Source organism: Typopeltis vanoorti, chromosome 3, assembly GCF_054136105.1.
Source record: "Typopeltis vanoorti isolate ZY-2024b chromosome 3, IOZ_Tvanoo_1.0, whole genome shotgun sequence".
Classification (NCBI taxonomy): Eukaryota; Metazoa; Arthropoda; class Arachnida; order Uropygi; family Thelyphonidae; genus Typopeltis; species Typopeltis vanoorti.
In genome coordinates this window covers 67,850,160-67,864,908 of record NC_143551.1, presented here as the reverse complement: position 1 = coordinate 67,864,908, position 14,749 = coordinate 67,850,160, and the positions used below count along the sequence as shown (strand labels likewise).

The window sequence follows — 14,749 nt, the reverse complement described above, 5'->3', positions numbered from 1 at the left end:
ATTTTTATGTTTTATGTTTCAAAGAATGTTTCCATTGTAGAAGAGTTAAGCATTGCTTGCCCTGTTATGCAAGCAAATACAATCCACAAGGTATGCACCTAACCAAGTCTATTCATTGTCTTCACTTGCATTATACTCTAACTGCATAGATGACAACCTGTGGTGTTGTTTAGATAATATGATCAGCACCACAATAACATTTTTCTAGCCTGAAAAACCAGACAAAAAAAAAAAAAAATGCTATATTATGAGAAAGTTTCATCCTGATGAGATTATCACTCTACCCAATGAAAATGGTACTATTTAACATTTCTAATCATCATTTGATATCTGCAGAAGCTACATTTTAAAGAAAGGGTTCAACTTTGCTGTCATGCCTGAATACTTTCCTAAAATAGATATATAGAAATGCAATGTAGAAAAGGCCCTTTATTTTCTACCTTAACCTGTTGCAAATTACATCAGATTGAAGACTGATCCGTCTTTCTTCTTCTCATCCTCCTAAAAAGAACATCAGTTCCTCAAAAAAAAGAGCTCTTTCAAACTTAAAGAACAAAGATATTATAATACTTCATTATTATCATCATCATCAAATTCCTGCCATGTACCCTCAAGGGGTGTACAGGATATGACAGTACTACATGAAAAAATTACATCATTACTAACTTCCTATCTACAATTTTCCTCCAAATCAGTCTGTTACTTGTCAAGACTCCAACATTATCAGATCTTACGTAGAAAGATTATTTATTAGTATAATTTTCGCCTGTGTGTCACAGGTATCTTCGGTACATTAAGCTCAAAATTAAACACTAACTGACAATTCCCAAAAGCGCCACCTAAGTAGCTGGAGTAAGATAACTAAAAAGGTCAATAACTTTCCTAAAAAATTAATACAATAAAAAGTTAGGAAAGATTAGCTGATTTGTAAAGTACTATCTCCCATAAAGGGGATAGACGTAAACCGTCGGATCTGTTTAAGTTAGGAGAATGAAGTAGAGTTTCACACGTTTCTTTATAAAGGCGTTCCATGAGAAACTGACTTTTGTGAAGAACTTTTTTCTTTCTCCAATGAACTCTGTGTCTAGTGAAGATGGCATATTCAGAAAGTCCAGACTTTTCAGGTTTAAAGTATTCAATATAAGATTGGTGTTCTTCTAGCCGAATAGAGGCAGATCTTCCTGTTTGTCCGAAATAAGATAATCCACAAGAGCACGGAATCTGGTAGACAACTGGATGATTAAGATGTGGAAGCTTGTCCTTAGGAGAAGTGAGAAAGGTGGAGATTTTTCTAAACGGTCGAAAGGCAACAAAAATATTCAGTGGTTTTAAAACTTTTGCTATACGTTCACTGATGCCTTGTACATAAGGGATAGTAATGCGCGTTATTTCCTCTGTGTTTGAAGAGGAAGACATATTAAAACTACTCAAAGTTCTTTCAATGAAGCAATTCTTATAACCATTAGATAGAAAAGAAGAAGTTATGTATTGTAGTTCTTTCTGTAAAAGATCGTCTGTAGAACAAAAGGAGTGGGCCCGATGAACCAGTGTTTTAATAGTTCCTGCCTTTTGACTGGGATGGTGATGAGATTCCGCATGGATATAATGGCCTGTATGAGTCTTCTTTCTATAAACTGAGAAATGTAGGTTACCATCTGGTTGGCGAAGAATTAGAAGATCTAAAAAGGCTAACTGCTTATTTGATTCTATTTCTAGGGTAAACTTGATCCTAGGATGAAATGCGTTTAACTTAGTGAGAAATTGTTGAAGTTCATCAGAAGAGCCATTCCATACAGCAAAAATGTCATCGACATATCTGAACCAATGCGTAGGTCTGGGAGAAATATTGTCAAAGATACGTTGTTCAAAATGTTCCATAAAGAAATTGGAGATAGCAGGAGAAATATGTCGATGACATTTTTGCTGTATGGAATGGCTCTTCTGATGAACTTCAACAAGAAAGTCTGGACTTTCTGAACATGCCATCTTCACTAGACACAGAGTTCATTGGAGAAAGACAACAGTTCTTCACAAAAGTCAGTTTCTCATGGAACGCCTTTAAAAAGAAACGTGAAACTCTACTTCATTCTCCTAACTTAAACAGATCCGACGGCTTACGTCTATCCCCTTTATGGGAGATAGTACTTTACAAATCAGCTAATCTTTCCTAACTTTTTATTGTATTAATTTTTTTTTTTTTTTTTTTTTTTTTTTTTTAGGAAAGTTATTGACCTTTTTAGTTATTTGTCAGTTAGTGTTTAATTTTGAGCTTAATGTACTGAAGATGCCTGTGACACACAGGCGAAAATTATACTAATAAATACTCTTTCTACGTGAGTTTTTTCCGTTATTTATTGTGTACCGATATGTCTACTCACGGTTTACCTCTTTTAAAACTTATTATCAGATCTTATATTTCTATCGTCTAAGGCACTTTGTACATTATCAATCCACCTATATCTTGGTCTTCCTCTGGGTTGTTTTCCTGCCAACCTGGCAGAGAACACTTGTTTTGCTAATCTTTCCTCTCCCATTCTATTTAAATGACCATACTACCTGAGAATAGCTCTGCTAACGCATTCCTGGATACTGACAATGTCAAATTCTTTCCTAATATCCTCATTTTTAATATGATATTGCCATTGATGCCATCTGTTCACGCCTCGAATCTTTCTCAGGACTCTCATATCTGTGGTCTCTAATCTTTGGTCAAGTGTTTTACTTCTGACCCAGCTCTCAGATCCATAAGTTAAAACTGGTTTGAACACTGTCTTGTATACAGCTAATTTAGTTTTCCGACTAATTTCTCTCTTACTCCATATGAATTTATTCAATTGACTTCCCACCATACCAGCTTTGCTGATTCTATTGTCTATTTCTATATTGAATTTACCATCTTCTGTAAAAATCGTGCCTAAGTAGCCGAAATGTTTCACTTGTTCCACAGGTTCTCCATTCACAACACAGTTGACATTATCAATGATTCTGCCTATTTTCATTGTCTTTGTCTTTTTATTGCTGACCTTCATACCATATCTATTACAACAGCTATTCAATTTAGTCAGAGAATTTTGCAGACTTGTAGCGGATTTATTTAGAAGTATAACATCATCTGCATAAAGCAAAGAGCTGACATTAACATCTCCAATTTTGATATCAGGTTTAATACCACTTTCCTTCATAATGTGATCCATATAGATAATGAATAACAGAGGGGATAATGAACATCCTTGTCTCACACCAGATTTAACATTAAACCATCTTCCTGTACTTCCTTCAATTCTAACTGCTGACTTACAACTCAAATAAAGACTAAGTATTGCTTGATATAATGCCCCATTGACACCATATAACTGCAGCGTATTGAATAGCTTCTCTCTTGGCACCTTGTCATATGCCTTTTCCAAATCGACAAAACTTAAATACAGATCTTTGTTATATTCCCATGCTTTCTCGACTATTTGTCGTAAAGTGAAGATCTGATCCTGACAGCCTCTATTTGGCCTGAATCCAGCTTGTTCTTCACCAAGCTTTTCTTCCACAATTTTTCTCAACCGTTTCTGAAGTATACTTGCATAGATCTTGCCAATACTATAATACTTAAGACTGATAAAGGCAATTCAACTGTTATCATGAATACAACTGATTATATGTCCAGATAGTTCCACTTAAATTATGACTATTTGGACAAACCATGAAGAAACCAACAACCTTTTATGCAACATGACCACATGGCTTACGAATCTTAAAAAAAGTTGAAATCTATGTCCCCCTTAACTCCATGATTTTATAGAATGCCCAAGGTAGACAAGACTAATAATCCTCTTTGGCCTCTTGTAAATGGTATTAGCTTGCTTACTTATTTGTTATCAAAACATCAGGCTAATCTTCTAAAGGACCACATTAGATATATGGAGCCCTTTATCAAAAACTTGCAACACTTTGTAAAAAAAACTAGGAGAAATTTCTGTCAAATGTGCCTGTAGATGAAGTTATGGCACTTGTAGATGATCTGTTCCCTCCTGACATCTCTCAACTATTTACACATTGTCTCCATTCGAATTATTTCTGATGAAATGGGAAAATCTACAAACTATCTGGCCTTGCAATGGAAAGTGCTCTAACTCCTCCTGTGCCGACTTATTCATGGAAAACTTTGAAAACGATTTCCTACTCTCTACAAAATCCCAAACCATAACTTTGGTGATAATACATAGATGACATTTATAATCTGAAACACAGTGTTGCTGAGTCACATAATTTTCTTTCATCTATTAATTCCTTCCATCATAAAATTAAATTCACTTTAGAACTTGAAAATGAAGGAAAATTGCATTTCCTAGATGTTTTAATTTCGAAAAAAGCAGAAGGCCCCTCTCTCTCTCTCTCTTAGCGTATACTGTCAGGCCACTCATACAGACCGCTACCTATATTTCTCTTCACTGCACCATATATCATAAAAATTACGTATTATACATATGCTGAAAAAAAAAAAAGGGGGGGGGGGACAACAGGAGATGAAGAAACACTAAAAGAAGAATTACACTCTCTTCTCCAACTACTGGTGAACAATGGATATTCTAAGAAAATGGTACAAAAAATAATATTCTCTACTCCATAACAAATTCCTGACATTTGCTACAGAGCCTCTGCTTAAATCCCTTATATTGCTAGACTTTCTCTCAAAATCTTCTATCTACTGAAATCTCATGACTTTCAAGCCCATTGTGACTATACAAGCTCTGTTACATTCACCTAAGGACCACAACTCATTCGACACATATCCTAGAGTTTGCAATATTCCATGGTCTTGTGGCCTTGCTTACATAGGACAATATCTAGAAGTTTGAAAATTAGACAAAAAGAGCATATTGAAAATGTCAAGAGACATTAATAACAACAGAGTAGACAGCTCAGGCCTAGCTTTCCACTGCTTTCACACTCACCACAATATTGAATAGGACAAGCTCCATGCCTTAGATAGAAGACAACTTCAGTGACCACAACATCAGAGTCTACAATGGTTATCCATTCAACAGAAACTAGGGGAAACAGGATGATTTTGTGATATTTGGAAGTCATTTATTAGATCTTTCCAAAGCTCAGAATTTAATTTTTCTGCCAACTATTATTCTTACTGAACAATGACTGACCCAAGACAGCTTCCACGCTACATGTGTTTCTGTTTTTTTACTTTTGTGTAACGGTTCCTACACGTTTGGTTTTAGTTATGCAATGGTTCATGCAGCTTATCCCTTATTGTATTTTTTTTTATTTTATTTATTTTTTTTCTTCCTAACCCAGAAGAAGCCACTAGCATATGTGGCGAAACTAGTCGGTGTAACTATCTATATTATCACGACTTATTAGCCAGTGTCAGTTATCTTTGTCAGCATTTCAAATGGTTTAGTCAATAAGAAGGGGAAAGAACTTATACAGCAGTCTTTAATCTAGATTAGTTTAACTATCACAATCTGCATTAATTAGTTTAACTATCACAATTATAGCCTAAGTAACTAAGGCTATGAGGCCAGCACATTACACCTGTTAATTGCATGTTCTGGCATGTTTGTTTTGCAGCATGGAAAGTCTCAAATTTCTAGACGAAAAAATCCTGCCTGCCACCTTCATATGAAAAACCCTTATAAAGGTGTCTGCATACCATATGGAATTTGGTGGTCTTTCCCACCAAATGCACTGCTGATACCAACTCAGCTATGGAGGCCCAATCATGATCTACAACAAAATTACATTCAAAGAATGAATAACTAGTGGCACTTTTTGTAACAAATAAAATGCACCTAAAATTATAATACATTTATCTAAAATGTGACAAATTAAGAGATCCAAAATACCAAACTTTATTAAATGTTCAACATTTTGCCAAAATTTTCCAATAAAAATAAGATAACTCAATTATACAGACATCATATTAAATCCCAAATTTTATTAAATTCCATCCAGTCAGAAAACAGTAGCAAAATATATAATTGACACATTTTATCCATTTGTGCACTCAAAAATGCTGACAACAACAATCATTGAAATGGCTTGACAAATTTTTGCAACAATTCCAAATACCAAATTAAAGTACAATCCGTCCAGTCCCACAAAGACATGTACATTGCCGGCCTAGTTGACCGAGTGGTTAGCGTATCCACTCTCCAGCCAAAAGGCTGCAGATTTGAATCCCGACGTGGGCATGGATGTTTGTGATTGTCTGTGAAAGTACTAGTGGTGGTAGTCGGCAGTAGATGGCGTTGGTGTTAGATGATAAAGGTTGGTGGAGTAGTGAGACTGGGATTTGTTCAGTAGATGCCTTCCCTCGATGAGTCTTTGGACTCCTTGGAGGTGTGGTGTAATAATAATAATAAACAAAATGACATATGTAGGTTGTTCCCTCCCCCCCCCACATCACATTTAAGAAAGGTTAATTTTAGATATAAATATCAAGACTATTCCAACAATCAAGTAGCAAGGAATGAACATTAGATATATCATTTAAACAATCATTAACAAATGAGGAATAAACAGGATTGCAAGCCAAAATCACCCTCACACACACACACACACACACACACACACACACACACACAATAATAATTTAATTACCATTTTAAAAACCATATCGAGAAATTCTCGTTTGGCTCTTGCCACACCTTCGGGACTGCCTTCAATTTTAATTACACTACTTCCCTCGCTATCAGATGGGATATTTACTAATACACCGGTTTCTTCTTTGAGCCTATTTACTAAATTAAACAAATAAATTTTTTTTAAATTAGTAATAAAATCAACAGACATATCAGAAATATCTATAAAATCAATGTTACCTTCAATTTATAAAAATCAGTGATTTTAAAGCAAACCTCAATGCTGATGCAATGATACTTATGATTAAAATTGGTAGAATTTTGATGCAGTAGTAAATCTTAATTCTCTCAACTAATCCATTCATGTTTTTAGATGGGAGATGATTTTTACTGCCCAGTGCCAAACACCATTGCTATGCTTATTGGAAGACTAAAGAGGTGCGAGTTCCATATGTGGTAGCTAAAATTGGAGTTTCAGATTATCTAACCTTAAGACAACCATGTACCAATTTATATGTTTACAATTTTTTGTGTGTGGGATATACATAAAAAATAAAATGAAATAAATATACAGGAAAAATTCTGGTTCTACAACATCCAAACAAAATTGTGTAATAATGTCTTATTTTCACTTCTTACCTGGCTATATCTCAAATAGTACCAAAGATATGAAACATTTACTTTTAAAACAAAAATTATTTTGCCAGTTTCATTTTGCTCATTTCAATAACAATTATACAAGGAGCACATGAACTGTTTGCTATAGTAAACAGGTTGCCATGATGAATTTGCCACAGTTAAAGTCCAATGTATGATGCAAGGAACCACTTGAGGGTTGGGGGGAGAGTACAGGATATTATGATAGTACCACATGAAACCTTACTTCATTACTAATTTCTCATCGATAATTTTCCTCCAAATTAATCTGTTATCTGTCAAACTCCAATTATCTTTTGGTAATCTGAGTCACATCTTACTGTATCAATCCACCTATATCTTGGTCTTCCTCTGGATCTTTTTCCTGCCATCCTGGCAAAAAACACTTGTTTTGCTAACCTTGCAACTCCCATTCTGTTTAAGTGACCATACCATGAGATTAGCTTTGCTAACACATTCCTGGATGTTATCAATGTTATGTTCCATTCTAATATCTTCATTTTTAATATGATAAAAACTCGTAGTAAAGGTGGAGTAGTGACCCCCCCCCCTCCCATAATGTATAACATCATACATGTCTGCTAGGAGATGGGAAATACTAAGGATAGTGATCGGATCTTGCTCCACCTTTACGAGTTGCCCCATGTCATGAAAGGTTTGCTTATGCTTGGATCCGCTGAAACTTTTATAGTTTCTATTTCTATATTCGGCACAAAACTCCTGTAGTTTCTCTATTTGGCTTTAAAATAATGTTGGATTCAATATCCACTTAATTTGAATAATTTGTACATTGCTAAAGTGAAGCCTTTTGGCTCTCTTATTTCAGTAATTCCTGTTAAACAGTTTGTTAAATCCAGACATTAAACAGTTTGTTAAATCCAGACATATTGTAGTACAGTAGACTCTCGACTATAGGCCTCTGTACTATCCGGAGCCCGGATTTTATCATGGAGAATTATAATAATACAGTAATTCTCCGTGATAAAATGAGGAATATGTACTGTAATTTACTTTGCCAAGGCGTTGTAAACGGGCGTCTGCTACAATCCTCCTACGTGCTGTGTGCAAAACACAAGTCGAGACATGCAAAGTGCAGATTTCCCCGATTCATCAGTTGTGTATCGGATGTCCACAAGTGCAGAATACATTTGCCACTGTTCCTGGTTACGTTAGTAAATTGTTGTTTGGTATGCTTTGTTGTTTTTTACACGAAAAAAGGTTGTAGTGACTATGAAGGAGAAACTATGCGCTATAAAGCGACTAGACTCTGGGGTAACGGCAAAAACTATTGCTTCGGAGGTAGGAGTCAGGAAAAGTACAGTTGGAGACTGGAAGAAAAATCGAGCAGAAATTGAAAAGTAGTGTGTTGCTCAAGCCTAGTGGAAGTGGAATGAAAGTAAGAAAAATGATACTGAAAGGTAAGCATAAAGAAGTTGAGGAAGCTTTATTTTTGTGGCATGAACACTTAAGAGGAAAAGGCTTGCCTGTTACTGGGCCGATATTGCAGGAAAAAGCATTGCAATTTAAGCAACAAATACATGTAGAAGGAGAAGATTCAGAATTTAATTCCAGTGATGGATGGTTAGATCGGTGGAAAAAACGATTCAGTATTTGCCAGATTACCATAAGTGGGGAGGCTTTATCCGCTGATAAAGAGGCTGTACCTTTATTCAAAGACTATCTTTTTTAAGCTTATTGAAAAGGAGGGAATTTCTGGAAAGCAGTTGTACAACTGCGATGAGACCAGTTTAAATTATAAGATGCTCCCCTACAAAAATGCTTGCATCAAAAAAAAAGAAGCCACTGCACCAGGATACAAGGAAAGCAAGGAACGAGTCACCATCTTGGCTTGCAGTAACGCAACCGGCAACCACAAGCTTAGGTTTACGTTAATAGGAAAATCAAAGAAACCTCGAGCTTTTAAAAAACTGAAAAATCAGGAATCACTACCTCTACATTACACACATCAAAAGAAAGCATGGATGAATTCAGAAATCTTTAAAACCTGGTTCCAAAATGAATTTGTACCGACTGTAGAAAAACATTTGAAAGACAACAATTTGCCGAGAAAAGCTGTGCTACTTCTTGACAACGCACCTTTGCATCCTGCCAAAGACGAACTCACAGATGGAAACATCAAAGCTTTATTTTTACTACCCAATGTGACTGCTTTTTGTCAGCTGATGGACCAGGGCGTCCTTGAAATGCTAAAGAAAAAGTATCGTCGGCATCTTCTCAGTTCGCTGATATCATATCAGCGATTGATAATAATGAAGACTGCATAACCACCCTGAAAAAGATAGACTTGCTAGATGTCATAAGGTGGTTGGCCGAAGCATGGGAAGAGATTCGAAACATATCACTTGTAAAGTCTTGGAAAATTCTTTTGGACCATGAAGGTGGACATTTCAACCTTGAACCCGTGTGTGTGAAACCGAAGTGGAAGATGAAAACGATAAACTTCTTTCATTGCCCAAAAATGTACCGAGCTGTGACGATGTCAATGCAGAAGACATTACAGAATGGATGTCAAACGACAAAGTTGATGAAATAACTGACAACAATATTGTGGAAATGGTGACACAGGGGGAAGAAGAAGAGGAGGCATCCTTAGATGACAGGAAAAATCTCATCCCACATTCGGAAGGGTTCAAGACGATTGATGCAGCGCTGCAGTACATTAGTGAGCAGGAGGAAGCGACACCAGCTGATATCATCTGCTTGCGTAAGTGGAGGGACATTGCGTCACAGAAGAGGGCTAAAAAGGGTAAAGCAGTTATCTATCAAGGACTTTTTCAAAAACTAAAACTGTAAGTTTTGACTCTTTCATCTTAGGCCTACCTTTCATATTTGTGTGAAAAGGTAGGCCTAGAACTCCGGCCTATCTGGCTTTTGTGTTATCCGGCCTGCCCTTCTGCCACATTAGGCCGGATAGTCGAGTCTACTGTATATCTCTTCCTTTTAAAGGACTTAGTTGAATAGGTTTTAATTCCTCTCTCGTTCTGTTATAGAACACTTGCAGATTACTAAAGCTGGACCTACCTTTAAAAAACCATACTGTCCTCTGCAGAGGATCCAAGTCTTGTCTATCCACACTTTTGAATGCGATTCCTAGCCAGCTTTACTAATACCTTGATAACCAGGTATACTACTTGGTTTATAATTTGCTTCTTTAGTCTCACCATCATGTTTGTACATTGGAATTATCTTGCTCTCCTTCACTCATTAGGAATCATGCATGTGCTGATTCTCAAGGTGAACAACCTGGAAAGGATATTGCTTATGGTCTTGTACTTTCCTTCAGCACCTGTGTCAATATCATATCCAGTCCAGCTGCCATATTTGAGTCACGCTCTTGTAACAGCCTTCTATTCATCTTTCTCTGTTCTTTCCCCTCTATCCAGAGAGCTAATGGATCTGCCTGGAATATACCTTCTAAAGTGAACCCTTAACAATTCTGGTATTTCTTGCTTAACAGTTATCTACCATCTACATTCAATGTTATTCTTCCATGGTCATTCTTCCTTTTATTTGATACATGATGATAAAATTCTCTTAGATTTCCTTTGGCCTGTTCAACTAAGTTCTATTCATAATCTATTTTCACTATGGGCCACCACTCTCCTAACACAATATCTTATTTTTGTAGCTCGTGTTATTAAGTGTTATTCATTTGTTTAACTCCCGGGCAATCAATTTTCTGAATTCTGGGTATGCTGTTGGATGTAGTTTCTTTTAGTCACCCTTTGGCTAATTCCCTTGCAATGTTGATTCTTCTGTCATGCAATGATAAAGGAATGTCAAATCCTTTTAAATTTGTTACTCCCACAGAGTAGTTGTCACCATACTCTGATGAATGCTGATCACTATGTAACACTGAACAAAAGGCTCCTCTACTAGTGAGTTATCACATCTACAATAAACTTCTTTTAAAGCGTATGTTGATACTAAGTAACTAGTTCGTTGAAATTTATGTAAAGAAAACTATTTTACAAAAATTCTTAGTTAGTTTAAATGTATATTTTCAAGGAAAGATTAAGATGTTTAAACTAGCATTAAATTTTCCATCATATCCGATTGATACATTTTTTGTTTTTAATGTAACATTTAATTTTGTTCTTAGTTACTATACATTGGCTCTAACTTCGAGGATAGTTTATGGTAGATAATTTGCTTTTTCTCGTTTGTTTTGAATGAGCAAATGTTTGGGCAACCTTAATTCAGTATTACATCATTACAAATATGGGAAATGAAGGTATTTGCAAATAAGTTCATCACCAAGAAATCATACAAATAATTTTTGGCATGCTTCACCCTAGGAGTGCAAAGTGAAAAAATCTTTTTTTAGAAACTTATTCACATTTAAGACTGTTTTCAACCTGGTTTTTGTACATGATTTATTATTTTATCTTGTACTGTTGATGCCTAAGTCTATGTAATAGTTTATACTTCTGCTGAAATTTCTCAACAAGGATTAAAATTCCTTCTTAATCCTCCTAGACATCACTCAGAAGAAACAAATAGATTCAAAGGCAATATATCTATTCCTTACATAAGTATAGTTTCACATAAATTAGCAAAAGTTCTAAGAAAATACAATATCAGAACCTTGTTCACTCCACTTCCAAAGATCTGTTTCTTAATAAGCCACCCAAAACCTTGTCATCATCAACTCAAATACCCTGGTGTATATAAAATATTGTGCGATTGTGATATTCCTTATTTTGGGCAGACAGACAAATCTGTCGAATTGCGTATGGAAGAACACATGAGGGACATTACTTACAAGAGACAGCAAGCCAGTGCATTATCAAGTCATATCCTTTTCTCGGCTAATCCTAATGATGAAAACCAAAGTCACAAAGTCTGCTGGGAAAAATCTACTAACATCTTCTGTTGCAATGATGAACTAGAGAGAAAAATCGTGGAATCTAGAGAAATCATCTTCAATCCTGTTCATCTAAATAATAACTTGAGCTACAACCTCCCAGATTCAGCTGCAATCATGTACTGGCATTCACGTGATGCAAGCACACACTCTCCCAACGATGCAACAAACGAAAGAACAGCTGTAAATACAACTACAATGTTTTCATGCTAATTATGTATAGAGACTCGCTATGTTGTTCATAGTCTTTTAACCTTCAGTGTTTAGTGTTTTTTCTTTCTTTTATAATGTCACCTGATCAAGGCTGTTACAGGCCGAAACTAGTTGTGTTTTATATTAAAACCTTTTTACTTAAATCTCGGTTCTAGTCATTCAATTCTTCATAAAAAATATATATATATATATAATAAATATATATATATAAAATATATATATATTTCATCTCTTTTTATCTTTGCTAATACCCAGCTTGCCAGACAATATCAGGTCTCTCTTCTGATGCTCTCCTTTACTTCTGACCTTTCCTGGCACAAATACATCTCACTAATTGACCCTCAGTAAACTTGGGCCATTTTCTGGATATTTCTTTTTACTGCCCAGTCTTAGAATACTCTTCTTATTTTGTATGGTGTACCGAAAAAAACCATCGTAAAAATTCTTGCTGTCATGAAGAAGTTTTACTAATGGATTCCTTCTCTCTTAAAAGAATCTCTCATACTCCAACTACTGTGTCATGGACAGATTGGAGCTTCTGCCTTATATTATTTCATCAGGTACATTCATGGGTGCTATTCTACTGAACTAGTATCCATCATTTCTCTGCATGTGGTGTGGTACGGCTCAAGCACACAAAGTATTTAAACCACAATGATTAGAGTAGAGTAAAGAATAAAGATTATCCCAATAAGAATTACTTACAATATAATCAGCAATTTTGAGAATAAGGATATATGAAACCTACTTCAGCCAAGAAAAGGATAATAAATTTCATTAAACATGAATTAGAATAATTCCTGTTTAACACTCTTATGATGTAAAGTAGCAAAAGGCAGAATTGCTTCTGGAATAGGACTTCAATAATAGAGAACACCAGCATCAAGAGAACATTAAGTTATATTTGGAAGGACTAATTAGTAAGCAGATTGCATTTATTTTAGTAAGGATACATTTTTTTTTCCTTGTTTCAGGTGGTAACATTGAAAACATCATCAGCATCCTGAGTGGAGAACTTATAAAACTAGTAAAATGTTTGCTCTTTAGGCACAATTTTTAGTAAAGATGGCAAATGAACATGTTCACACCAGGTCAGGATGAAACTTCTCAGAATGTACTTTGCAGTGAGACATGACGTTTCTTTTTTCTTCTTCCTATTTGCATATTGGCAGACATGTCAAAATTGTGGCATTCTTCAGTTGAGTCCAAAACTGTATTTGGGAGAAGAGAAATGTGTTTATTGCAGGATATATTAGAAACCAATAATTAAAGAGAAACCTATAAATATACCAGCTATAGAATAATCCTGTAGTTGGTATATTTAAATTACCAAAAGTTGTAAATATGTGAAAAAACAATGAGATGTGAGCCATTCGAAAATGAGGTAAAACATATGGGAGGAAAAGAATAGGCATGAATAGAAATATACCTTCATTAGAGGCAAATACATTACTAATAATTTATGGTTGGAATATTATATTCATCTATCCAATAAGTTTGCTTTGGTGGAGCAAACATATGATCCTGTAATCTCTAGATATGCATGCTCACATTTATGATGGGCATAATTGGGAGAGAGAGAGAGAAAGCTTATGAGGAGAGAGAAGGAGATTTTTTGCAAAATATAACTAACCAATAACAAAAAGTACCTGTATACATTGGTAGCTTAGGCTATAGGGAGAGGCTAATTCATTGATCTAAAAATGTCACTCAGATGATTTATCTAGGCACTGCATGAATATTTGTATATTGATGGAGTGCTAAGTGAGCAAATCATCTTGTATAAATTGTGTGTTTATTTCACTTTGTTTTCTAAGAATTTTCTTTTATTCAGTACTGATTGTTGTGATCAGTGTATGCATTCCTTTACCTAGTAATATATACACAATTTCTCTTTTTATACATTTTATTTTAAAAACTTGCAATTATTACATTGTTTTATAATTTGTAAATTATGACTGTTCTAATATTTTGTTAAAGATCACCAGATGTTGGAGAGGGTATGTTTTTCACTATACAGGGACATTTTCATTTCAGCCTTCTGAAAGAATAGGCATAATGAGCAAAAATAAGATTCATTTTTATTCACAGGAATAAATAAATTTTTACTCATTATGCCTATTCTTTCAGAAGACTGAAATGAAAATGTCCCTGTATAGTGAAAAACATACCCTCTCCAACAGACACAAGGGAAAAAAAAAAGCAGCTTTATTTCATCACTAAATACAATATAGAGATAAATCTGTGAACTGTATTCAGTATAATTTGACAACTGGTATGAAAATGACCTTCAATAATGAACAATAACTCCATTCCACAGCTATACTGCATATAGGCAAGCAAAACAGTTTTATTGTACTCTCAAAGTATCTAATTAAATGCATTGTTCTAATCTATT

At 35.0% G+C, this 14,749-nt stretch overlaps 1 protein-coding gene across 1 annotated transcript in view; it reads right to left on the bottom strand.

The window, feature by feature from the left end:
• Window positions 1-14,749, bottom strand: part of Dp1 (satellite-binding protein 1 Dp1) — a 286,820-nt gene that overhangs the window by 162,924 nt on the left and 109,147 nt on the right. Inside the window, exon 10 of the mRNA XM_090390658.1 lies at window positions 6,613-6,752. Coding sequence (XP_090246784.1) covers window positions 6,613-6,752 — 140 coding nt within the window. The remainder of the gene's footprint in view (window positions 1-6,612; window positions 6,753-14,749) is intronic.